This window comes from Phalacrocorax aristotelis, chromosome 1 (assembly GCF_949628215.1).
Source record: "Phalacrocorax aristotelis chromosome 1, bGulAri2.1, whole genome shotgun sequence".
Lineage (NCBI taxonomy): Eukaryota > Metazoa > Chordata > Aves > Suliformes > Phalacrocoracidae > Phalacrocorax > Phalacrocorax aristotelis.
The window spans coordinates 211,361,708-211,374,436 of NC_134276.1; the positions used below are offsets into that span (position 1 = coordinate 211,361,708).

Here is a 12,729-nt window from a genome sequence, read left to right on the forward strand (position 1 = left end):
TGATTGTAAAAAATCCATGGGAAAAGAGTTACACAGCAAAATCCTTCTGAGATTGGCAGCACTTTTTTCTGTCTAGACACAAGGCATTTGCAGGTGATTTGATGGGAGGTGGCATTTGCTCTTGCTCTGCAAATGTCTTTGAAAATGCACCATCACTGGTGGATATATTTTCATATAGGGAAAAAAAGAGCACGTTATTAGAAGCAAGGCTAAGTCTGTAATGTTCGCGTATTTTCTCACGGTGACCACTGATTTTTTTCCCCCCTCGCCAACTTCCAGATAATATCTGAAAAGTTTTAGTTTATTTCTGATGTATCTTCATTCTAGATAGATAATTATTCCACAAGACATCTTGCATAAGTGTTTTATGGTAGTCATAGAAAAAAATACTGTAAATATTGTTACTGTAATTTCTAATATGTACAGACAGGGGCAGCAAAAAGACTCTTAGTAAGGGGACTTCCTTGAAGGCCTTCGTCTGCTGTGGCCCACAGCATACTTGAGGCGAGACTCTTGTGAAATACCAGACCATTTTGTTCACTCTTCTTCCCCTCCATCTCGCTTTCTGGCAATGGCATAAGTCCCTGTGATTCACCACTGAGGTTTTTTGTGATGAAACAAGCTGTCTATCTAACATCATCCTCTTCTAAGGATGCATTTGGAGAATAGGCAAAGGAGGGAGAAATGGCTGATCAGCAAGCGCTTGCCCCAAGGGCAACCTCAAACTCATCATCTACTCATATGGGCCATATCTGCGCTGGAAGCCCTCTTGGGAAACCACGTAGAACGGGCTGGTAGCCCTGCAGTTGGCCATCTTGGAAATGCCTGGATGCCCCACAGCGCACTTGTTCACATCATTTGTCAGTGAAACAAGTCCATAAAACAGATAAATGTCCAAAAAGCTTCCCATAGGAGTATTGCTCTGGGGTGATTTTCTGGATTGTCATTATTATCCAGTATGGAAAGGTACCTCTTTTCTTTTTGTTAGCTGTACGCCTAGAAATAATGTCAGTAATTGTTAACTATTACAGTGGCTAGACATGAGTATGATTATTTGATTTGCCTTTTAAGGTGCCTATTCACTGATGGGGTTTGATTTCAATGAAGTAGACGGCTGTGTTACTGAATAGCTGGGAAAAGATTCATGGTTTGATTAAGTGATTGTAAAGTTTCACCAGATGCATGATTGAAGCAAAATAGTGTATTTGAATGTTCTTTTAATTAAAACATTTGTATTCTTTTGGTAGCCAGAAGTGCAACTTGCAGAAGGCTTTGACGTCTTCATGCCGAAATCTCAGCTGGACTCTATATTATCAAACTATACTCGCTCAGGAAGTCTGCTTTTTAGGAAGCTGGTCTGTGCATTTTTTGATGACAAGACTTTGGCTAACTCTTTACCAAATGGCAAAAGGAAAAGAGGGCTCAATGACAACCGGAAAGGACTAGACCAAAATATTGTGGGTGCAATAAAAGGTATGTTTTTTGCTTTCTTCCATATGTGTAATTAGAACATATTCTCAGCTAAGGAGCGTGTAAGGGGATTAGAATTTCTGACGTGTGTTAGGTCTATTAAAATATGCAGTCTTATTTTTACTCCCTTTCATTCACTTGTTAAAAATAGCTTATACGGGGACAGCTTGTGTTAATTTTAAGCCAATGAAGTCAGGCTCTACGATGAGAATCTCAGTGCTCATATAATTTTTTTCCACGGGTATCAGAGGTGCAAACAAATCTTGAAAACATACTGACAGTGTAACTGATCCTCTTCAGTCAAAACTCTGAGGCTTGCACTGCATCTGACTGTGCCTGCTCTGTAAATAGTTTAGTAGTTGGTGGCCGGACTGGGGAGAGATGGAGAAGGACAACACTGGGACTGAGATGAGTTTGATGGTGGTCCTTCCCTTGTGGGAGCAAATTTCTTAGTCGGTGTGAGGATCCTGTACTGGGTGGTTTTTCTTAGCGATCACTGCTTTCTTGCTTCCAGAGAACGTGTGTGCCTTCAAACTCTGTGATCACAGCATATAAAGGGCTGGTGTTAGGCCAGAGATTCTGAACAGGATTCTATCATTTTGAAATTTGATATACTGGGGAAAATACCCAAGTTACCAAAAGACAGGCTGTGTTGCAAAGTAGAGGCTGTGACTCATCCTGAGGTACAGATTGCTAACCTAGGAGACATAAGGCAATGGGAAGAGCTTCAGTAAGTACACTGGCAGCAAAAGGAGGCAGGGGAACCTTTCACAACCACCTCTGTGTCCACTTTTGGCCTCTGCTCCCCATGCAAGAAAGACATTGACTTACTGGAGTGAGTCCAGTGTAGGGCCATCAAGACTTACGGTACTGAAGCAGGTAAGTGGTGAAGCATGTATGTGAAGTGACATATGAGGAGAGGCTGAGAGAACCGGAGAGAAGATTCAGGAGAAACCTCATTGCTGTCCACGACTACCTAATGGGGTGGTGTAGAGAAGATAGAGTCAGACTCTTCTCAAAGGCACAAGAGGCATTCGACACATGGAAAATTTCAACGTGATATAAAGAAAAGCTTTTTCAACATAAGGGTGGTTGAATAGTGGAACAGGGGCTCAGAGGGGCTGCAGGATCTTCATCCCTGGAAATATTCAAAACTTGCCTGGTTGCAGCCCGAGTATCATGATCTAGTGGCCGTGCTTTGAGCAGCAGGCTGGACATGGACACCTCCAGAGGATCCTTTCAACCTGTGCAGTTCTGCGATTAAGTCTGTGTTGTGGCTGTGTCATAGTCCCAACACATCTTAGCGAGTGTCTGGCAGACTTTCTTACAGTTACACTTATAATTAGGTTTCAATCACAAACACTTTTTTATACTGTCTTTTCTTGAGCTCAATAATCTGCAAAAATCCAAAGTTGAATTCACTCCATCTGTATCTCGTTCTTCCTTAAAAGCTTTAATAAATAAGTTAGATGGAAGAAAAAAGGAGTTCAAAATTACTTTTTTAAAAAAAAACACTCTAATTTGAGCAGCACTGTGATAAAAGAAATGTTTTTCAGGAGATGCAACAGCGCTATTAAAATAGCAGTCGTTACCCACTGGAGAGAGCGATGTTTCTCAGTAGCTAAGCTCGTATGACCAGAGCAAATTTTGAACCTTGGTTTAACCCCTTCCCTCAAGCCTGGGGGGAGAGAAAGGAGGGAGTTGTAGTTCCAACAGATAAATTTCATCTGTGATGGTACTACTAGGGACCTCTGTAATAACAGTGATCTTTATTGGCATTTACAGTATTGCCCAAATGCTAGTGCCTGATCCCTGATAGGGGAGCCCACCCCTAAAAGCTGTGATGGAGTAAGATGCCAAGGGCTGACATCCTGTGGATCTTTACTCAGCCTGGCTCCAATAGCACCCTTCTTCCCTCCAAAGAGCTGGCCTGTCAGGCACTGTGGTTTCATTTATTCCAAGAAATAACTGAGCCAGTATGAAACCTCCACAAGAACAACATCATGTTGTTTGTGTTATTGTCATTAGGACATTCCTCTACCACGTGCCCAGATATCCTTTAGTGGCACTTTTAGTCCTTTTCCATGACAGAGATACAAAAGTGGAGAAAAGGCTACATTCATGACAAAAATGAGCAGAGAACTTAAAGGAGGGACTGTTTGCTTCAAATTCACTCTTCCTGTCTGAAAACATTTTAACTGCCGTCCTTACAAGTAATTTAATGCTTCTGCAACAGGATGATTAGCCAGGGAGAAATCCTCTCTTTTGACTTCGGGTATTCAGTGGCACTTGTTGAATCAGTTGCAGTGTTTCTCCTGGAAAATCAGTTTCCCTTGTGAGTCACATCAATCTTACACTCAGAACTGGGGGAAAAAAAGAAAAAAAAGAGATCAGAAGTGGTTATTTTTCCTTTATGTCATTGACTAGCAATCCAGCCAGTGATGTCTTTCCCTGCAGAAGTCAATGAACTGTGTTCAGATGTATGTGTGATCTGTCCCTCAGAGACCAATACTATTAAATATCTCCATCGATGATATAGGCGGTGGTTTCTAGTGCACCCTCAACAAGTTTGCAGGTGACGCTGAGCTGAGTGGTGCAGCTGATTCACTAGAGGGAAGGGATGCCATCCACAGGGACCTTGACAGCCTTGAGGAGTGGGCCCACGTGAACTTCATGCAGTTCAACAAGGCCAAGGGCAGGGTCCTGCGTCTGGGTCGGGGCAGTCCCAGTATCGGTGCAGGCTGGGTGATGAAGGGATTGAGAGCAGCCCCACTGAGAAGGACCTGGGGGCACTGGCGGGTGAAAAGCTGGACATGTGTGCATGAGCCAGCAATGTGCCTGCGCAGCCCAGAAGGCCGGAATGTATCCTGGGCTGCATCCCCAGCAGCGTGGGCAGCGGGGCGAGGGAGGTGATCCTGCCCCTCTGCTCCGCTCTGGTGAGACCCCACCTGCAGCGCTGCGTCCCCTGGAGCCCTCAGCACAGGAGAGACATGGACCTGTTGGAGCGGGGCCAGAGAAGGGCCACAAAAATGATCCGAGGGCTGGAGCACCTCTGCTGCGAGGACAGGCTGGGAGAGTTGGGGTTGTTCAGCCTGGAGAAGAGAAGGCTGCGGGGAGACCTTACTGCAGACTTTCAGTACTTAAAGGGGCTTATAAGAAAGACAGAGAGGAGTTTTTACCAGGGCCTGTAGTGACAGGACAAGGTGGGAATGGTTTTAAATCGAAAGAGGGTAGATTTAGATTAGGTATTAAGAAGATACTCTTTACTATGAGGTCAGTGAGAGACTGGCACAGGTTGCGCAGAGAAGCTGTGGATGCCCCATCCCTGGAAGTGTTCAAGGCCAGGTTGGACGGGGCTCTGAGCAACCTGATCCAGCGGAAGGTGTCCCTGCCCGTGGCAGCGGGGTTGTACTAGATGGTCTTCAAAGGTTCCTTCCAACCAAACCATTCTGTGATTCTATGATATAGGGTGTTGTTAGCACCATCTAGCTCAGGACTAGAAAGGGGAGGCCCCGGGTCTCCTGCCTCCTTCCTATTGCATTCCCATTCTGGTATTGCCCACATTGGTGTTTGTCTAACCACACATTGAGCAATCAAAGCTATTTTGATTTTCAATCAAGAGAACAAGCAAGTTAGAGAAGCACGTTAACATATTTGCTCTCCAAGTCTGCCAAACTTTGGCTTCCTGTGCAGGCAACAGCGGGCAGTAGTCATAATTCCCACAGTAGGCACCTGCGCTGGGTGTCCTGGGTACATCCTGGTGTCACAGATTGTCCCCTGGCCCTGGTCACAAGCAAGAACTGCAGGTGCGTGTTTGAAGTAATCAGGACTCTTTAAGTCATTGCTCAGGTTACCATTGTGTCAGGTACTTTATGGATTCTGAAGGGAAAGATTATTTCTACCTTCAGAGGGACCTTAATTGTTGCAGATTGGACACTGGCAATGTGTGGGTCTGTACTGACTTCTTTGGGAATCCCTCAGAGTTGGTCTGACGTCCTCGCTGTTCAGACTACAGAGGAAAGTACTGCTAATGCCTTTCATGTCATGGTTTTGTGAAGTTGTTAGCATGGGAGGAGTTTGGAGGGTGTGATTACTTTCGGTCCCTTTATGCTTACCAGCTAGTGCTGTTTCAAAAGTGTGTGTACTGAAATTGTCATATTTTTTGTCGCATGCTTCTCCATCCCATTCGTGTGACATTTATTTTCAAGGATTACAAATTCCTTGAGCTGGGACCAGTTTTATTTTTCTTTGTTTGCCAGTCATAATTGGACACTGGGCTCTGAGACCTCTGACCAAGACTACAACAGCAATACTAACAGTAATAGTACTTCTTCTATTTCTGCTGATTTGTTTTTTGCACACCTCTCAGTTTTATGATGAAAATCAATTGCATCAGTTTCCCTCCATTTATAATTTTGTACTTTTGCTATAACAGTGCTAGGTTTGCTGTAAATATGGAATTAAAGGTAATGTTGACCCTCTATGTACCATTTTTATGAAATATAAAATCGGACCTGTAGGATACTTCTTTTTTGTCAGTGATGGCTTTTTTTGTAGTAGCTTTATAAAAATTCGATTCCATCTGGTTCGGCAGTATGAGAACGGTAGAAATTTCCGCAGTGGTAGGACTTCTATCTTTTATCAGTTTGCCAGCAGCCTTAGGAACCTGACCAAGGGGCCACCAAATGACCAGATCTTCAGCTCTCTACTTGTACCATATGGAAGGCAGCATTTATAAGTGCCTGCCACATCTGGAGACTCAGTTTGAAGTACCCTGTTATTTTTCTGTGATGTTTTTGTGTGAAATTAATGAATGGAAGATGTCAGGTGCAGACCGTTTCTCTGGGTTAGGCTTTTATAAGTAGTAGCTGTGATATTACTGTGATATTAATACACACAAATGACTTCTGAATGATAAACTTCTGAAAGGCTGAGTTGGACTCTGTTCTTGCAATCCTAGATTTGGCCATTTAAATGCTTTTTGATACGTGGATGATTTGATATATTTTGTTTACGATCCTCTCCAGTCTCCTTTTCTCCATTCTGGTGGCACATTTCAAAAAGATGGTATCTTTTTATTTCAGTCTTTACAGAAAAATACTGCACTGCTAACCATGTGGATAAACTTCCTGGTCCTAGGGACTGGGTCCAGATTCTTCAGGATCAAATTAAACTTGCAAGAAGAAGATTAAAAAGAGGTTTGGGTATGTATAAAAATATAAGGAACATCATGTGAGTGTGAGATTAAAAGCTGAGAGCCTTTGTATCCACAGAAGTGTTATTCTTGTTGACTGTAGAGTTGTACATTTTCACTCTATGAAAATTAGACCTCTAAGATTTTAGCAGGTTTCTGTGTAAAGTCCAGTGTTTCCATATGTTTGGTGTGGTAGCAAGTTTAGGAGCTGTATTTGCAGGCAAGTTAACTTTGAGTCTTTCTCAATTGTTGTCTCTAACCCCTTTCCATTAGCACCCAAACTCCTCTTCACAGTGTTTGATGAAATCTGAGTCCTAAACTAGCAGATCCATCCAGGGTTGCAGGTAGAAGTTTTTTAATTCTGTTTTATTTGGTCTGACAAGCCACTCACTGTACTGTTAAGACATAACCCAAATGACCCTTCCCTCTAAACTATACGTGTCTGGAAGGATAGATGAGTTTTCTCACATTCCTTGTGAAAGAATCAGCATCACTGTAGCAAAAAAAACCCCACCCACCCTGGTTGTGCCAGCAAGATTCCGCAATACATGGGAGGGAGCTTGCCAGCAGTGAGTTACAGATAATGTAGGTAGGATTTTGCAGCAAAGCTGCTCAACTTGGGCTGGGATAACCTGCGTGCTTGGGGCTGGGACGCACCTGCGGTCAGGACTCAGTGCTAAGCTTTCACCTCGACAGCATGCAGCTGGTGAGCTCTCAGCTCCAGCGAAGAACAGCAACACGCAGTCTCAGAATCCCTGGTAGAATTCATGGCAAAGCAATATCACTGATTAAGAGACATTTAATTACTTTATAAACCTTAACTAGTCTCTTTCCCATCTTCATGCCTCCTATGCTACAAGGGGCTTTCTTCATACAAGGCTTCACTTACTCATCCTAGTGTTTTCTTAAGGCTCTCTCGTGGTGCTATTTCTTGCCCATCTCTTCCTCGGAGCATCTGACACCATTGTCTGAGGCATGTCACTTGTACCAATGTCCTTAAACACAGTCCTTCACTGTTACCGTGTTTAGCTGCCTGCCTTTTCCCCTCTTCCTTTCTGCCCATCACTGCAATTAAGTGTCTGTTAGCATCCATGGGTTGACAGAATGGGAAACCTGATGGCTCTGCCAGGGATGCTGGTGGTCCCCGTGGCTATGGGGGGGTGAGCAAGACTGTGGGAAAAGTCTTCTCCAGGTCCCTGTCTCAGAGAGCCAACATCTTCTGCCCAAAGCTGTGTCTCTGAAACACACACTTAGACTGGCATCTGAAATCATTGTCCACAATGTTATTAATGCCAGGAGGGAAAAGCGTAAGACTGAGGAAAATGAGGAGCACCCGGAGACAGAAATAACGTGCGGGGGATGGGAAGTGCAGATTATTCAGCAGCATAAGCTTCCCTGAGTAAGGCAGCAAACCAGCACTAGCCTTAAAAAGGGTTTCTTGTGCACACTGGGGGAGGGAGGGGAGAGGAATATGAGATAATCTTGTTAAAGACAGTGTCAGGTTACTGGTGTTGTACACAACAGGACTGCTTTCTGCCCTTTCCAAGGCTGCCTGTCCCTCCCCAGGACAGGAGGGTGGCAGTGGGATGCCAGGCTTCAATAAGGTGAAGAGTGCAGTGTGGGATGTGGGGAGTGGAGAGGCCTTTGGGCTGTCTGCAGAAGATCCCTCGGGAAAGAGGATTGACCTAATTTTGTTTTGATTTTTGTTTTCTTTCATGCTTTTTTTTATTTGCTTTTCTTCGTGCCTCTGCAGGATATTAATTAAAATGACAATGACGTTTAGCTTTTGCCTTTCAAATGGGGCCACCTCCATCTCTGGTCCTTTCTAAGGATGGGGGAATCTAAGCAGAGAATATTGTCTCTAAACTACCAAGACTATGAAGAAAAATAACTGAAGCTGAGTATAGTGTGACTGAATAAGATAGGCTCCAGTATCTGTCTCTGCCTGCAGAGGGAAGGTACCTTGTTAACCGGTATGTGGATGAGTAGTGAGCAGCAATGTACCTAGCAGCCCCTCAGGTTTATTTGCTAAAAAAAAGTACACAGTACCTAGATTGGTAGGAAAGGTCTTTTTTGTGTTGCTTAGTTTACTGGCCATTCCCTGAGGCACAACAGTTTCTCTCTGTCATGACACCAGCGGCAGACACGCTTTTCTCAGTCTCGCAGGAGTGATCGAACACACCACCACGGCCATCTGCACTCACCGTCCGCCGCCATCTTCACTGGCGGTTTAAGCTAACCCAACCTGACCTTGCACTGGAGCAGTTTAGAAGTTTCCACAGCCTTTGTGACAGCAAAACGGTACATAGCTGCAGAGAGGCTGGAGCAGACAGCTAGTTGCAGTAGCACCTTCATCTTGTTTAAACAAGATTTGTTAGTACTTGTGCATTGCAACCATGAGCTTCTGATATGAGGGACATAGAGCTGATCAGGTGACAGATGCATCTAGTCCCATGTTTTGTTTCCAACAATGGCAGTTAGCAGATGCCTGGGGAGGTCTGTAGGACTGAGGGAAAGATGTTGTGATGCTCGCTAGCATAGTCTCACAGCCCTCAGCAGCTTTGTCTCGATATAAAACTGGTTGTGTAGGAACTGTGCACGTTTTTACTACACATTGTGAAGCGATACCAGAATTGTTACAGCTGTGCGTAACAGAGACCAAAACAGGAGGGGAGGGCAGGCATGGAGGGAGGTTTGGTCTGCTGTGGGGAGGTGTCCCGGGACTCTGTGTCACAAAACTTAGCTTTTAAGAATCTGAAAACCACAGGAATCGCAGCCACTGGGACACGGGACTCATCACTCTTCCAGCTGAGCATATGGCCAGCGGAGCAGACGCTGAGCCCTTCCGAGCAAGTGTCCTCAACGTCCGTACTCCCAGGTCATTCCCTCTTAGTTTTGTCTCCGCTTGATCACTGGAACACTCTGCCTAAGCCTGTGGGTATAGTCTAATGTGCCCAAAGAACAATGCTGAGCCAGTGTTAAGCTAAATTCACCTGAGACTTTCTGAGCCAGTGTGTCTTCGTGCTCCCTGATCACATTGATTTATCTACATCAGTTTCTGGTTCGTCATAATATGCAGGCTTTATATGTAGAAAGCTTAAGATGATCCATCTATTTTACAGAAGCCACAAGACAACTTTTAGTCACCACTGAGTTGGGCTGAATTCTAACAACAGAAGTATTTAAGAGAGATGGGGCAGGTTTTCCATCCTGCTTGCCTTCCCCTGAGCCATTTAGTACATCCACTGATTAGTTTTTCATTGCAAACCAGGCAGTAAGACACCGCATTCACGAGCAGCCCTCTCCACTTTATCCTGTGAAACATTACTTCAGTCTGATAATGTAAATCCTGCTCTAGCTTTCAGTGATATTAATAATTTCAGAGAATTCTAGCAAACGAGTGGGGTGGATCTGCTTTTTGTACCTCTTTCTATAGGGCGTGCTTTCTTGAGTGTTTCCAAATTAAATGAAATCATGATCACTGGATCATAGATGCTACCCAGCTTCAACCTTATTTATCATGTTTGGCTCATCTCCTAGAATTAGGGATAGAAAAGCTCCCTACTTGGAAAGCTAATCAAAAAAACACTTTAAAATTCTGCTTTCTAGAAAATAGTTCCCCCGTGTAGATTATGAAAGGTTTTTATCCTAAGCCAAATAAAAATACATTTAAGTTCTGAATCAGTGACAATATTTTTCATAGCTGGAAATATTATTTTTTAATTTATTTATTTTGCTTTGGCTTTTTCTTAGTTCTTGTAGATTATTGCCTGAGATCTGAGACTTGGGTACGTTTTTTTTATTTGTTAGATCTGAGAATAAAGCTGTCACTGCCATTAAATTTTTATTGGCCTTGTTCAGTCTTTTCAAAATTTCACAAGTTGGCTGTCACAAAGGGGAGAAGAGACTGCAAGGTTAATGTTACAAACAGATGTTAAAATTAAAGAGTATGGTAATATTCTTCAGCCTTGATTACTGGTCCCGTTCCATGCTAACAGACCAGCGTACTGGGGCACTTCATAGTGCCAGATTTGTCTTCTCCCAGCAGAGAAGCTGAACCTTTTTGACTGCTGGGATGGGATGCAAAGTGGCTCTGGAAGGGAAGAAGTCAAAGGAAAAGGCATGTGCATAGGTTTCCTCTCTTAAAGCAGCGTGAATTATGATGCAAATTGCCTTGTAATTTATGGCAGCGGGTTTCCCACGGTGTGGTCTTTTCACCCTGCAAAAGAGAATATGGGTAGGTGGCTGGTGGCCCTGCCAGTGGCAGCACAGAGGGAGACAGTCGACCATTAGCGTAGAGATCTTAAAACGGGTAAAATCAGAAGGAACTGACTCGCTGTTCCTTTCACCTCTGTGCCAGACATAGCATCCAAGCCTTTTGATTACTAAAGTCTCCATCCATTAATAAGCAGCAGGTCAGGGGCCACACATCTCTCGCAGTAAGTTCTTCCTCCCTTTTTATGTTTTGAAGAGCCAGTAAGCCATTATTCTGTAGCGGCTGTCCACTGCATAGACAGGAAGGATGATACTGTGTGAGTAATACTCCCAAAGTATGCAGGGTAAGAGCTGTTCGTGCAAAGTGATTTCCTTGTGCGTAACCTGGAAGCTTTTGATTGCCCTGCTCCATAAAGGAAAATATGGCAACATTAGAAAACATGCTGAAGTTTTTCAGGCATGATTAATTTAAATAAATTACATGCTGTGATGCTTCATCCTTGAATTTTTGTTTAAAATTAACATTACCTTGTTGCAGTGTAAAATAGTGGGAACAAAGGAAGAAAAAATGCTTACCTGTCCTCTGGAAATACACCTTTTCTCCCACATCCTTGTTCAAACTGCTGCTTCTATTATTTTGTATGAGGTTTTTGTGCTTTCTGTTTCTCTTCATCCTTCTGATTTCCCCGGTTTGTGTTTTTGATACAATATCTACATATAGTGAGAGATCAGGTTGATTTTTTGCTTAGCAATACCCACAGCGCCAGGAAGGATGTAGGATGCAAGTCCAACATGTGGTACAGTGCTTCTGTGGCCAGTACCTTAGATAAAGACAGCAATATTAAAATGAGTAACTGCTGCATTCATCTTCCCAGCCCTGAGCATACATGTACTTCTGTCGAAGGAGCAAACCAGCAGGTGTACATTTAACAGACAAACATGTGCATCAGAAGCTAAACAATTCTTTTGGGGGGGCGGGGGAATCTAAGGAAACACCTACTACCATCGTCTTGCAGGAACTACTGAGCTCTATCTAAGCAAAGGACAGAAAAGATGCTCCAAATTCCCACAGTAGGGTCTGTTCCTGCTTGCCTTGTCTTGCAGGCTGGCTCAAGACGAGTAAAGTTTGGCTGGCAGTCTCTGGGTGTGGTTGTTGAAGGCAAACCTTCCTTCCTGCTTGGAATGACATGTGAGAAGCTGGTGGTTTACATCCATGTTAGGAGGTCGAGGTGTTTGTCATGCCTTGGTGTCATACTTCACCTGGAGCTGCAGGTATGCATCCAATTCCATAAAACAAATTCAGGCAGCTGCTGAGAAGAGTGAGTAGGCTCTCCGGGCATCTGCCGTGCTCCCACTCCCTCTCCAGCACTGGCACAAGCATTCATGTGGCACTGTTGTCAGTTTTTAACTAGTTTTTTTAATTTTTAACTCTGATCTTGGTGACTGTATAAACGTTTGTGCTGGCATGAGGAACAGGACTGGAACAATCAGGGGAAAGCTGGACCTCATCTATCAGTCTTGTGCCAGATTAAAATGGCCAGGTAACTTTGTTACCAACAAAGATGGTCCTGCAAAGTTGGAGACTCAAGTCCTTATCTTCTGAAAGCAAGGTACTTCCCTGCTTCCATTTGTTTCTTTCTGTATTCCTGCCTTCCTCTTGAGTTTTAGCCAGGTGTAAGAAGAGCAGTTAGACAGAAAGGTAACCACATCTCTTGAGCTACTTCAAGAGCCACTGCTGAGATTTCTGGAAAACCTATGACTCAAGTGGACAGCCTAGTTGGCACCAACCTTGGTAGTGACAGAGGGAAGACTTCCCAGCCTCTTGCCAGCACTCATGTCTGGCTTCCTCC

General features: G+C 44.0%; 1 protein-coding gene across 5 annotated transcripts in view; it reads left to right on the forward strand.

Annotated features, from left to right (window-relative positions):
• Positions 1–12,729, forward strand: part of BEND7 (BEN domain containing 7) — a 47,501-nt gene that overhangs the window by 26,178 nt on the left and 8,594 nt on the right. For 3 of the 5 annotated variants that reach the window (XM_075081558.1, XM_075081559.1, XM_075081560.1), the window contains 2 exons: positions 1,248–1,473; positions 6,555–6,674. In XM_075081558.1, the coding sequence (XP_074937659.1) occupies positions 1,248–1,473; positions 6,555–6,674 (346 nt within the window). The remainder of the gene's footprint in view (positions 1–1,247; positions 1,474–6,554; positions 6,675–12,729) is intronic. The other 2 variants (XM_075081561.1, XM_075081562.1) reach the window with 1 other exon arrangement.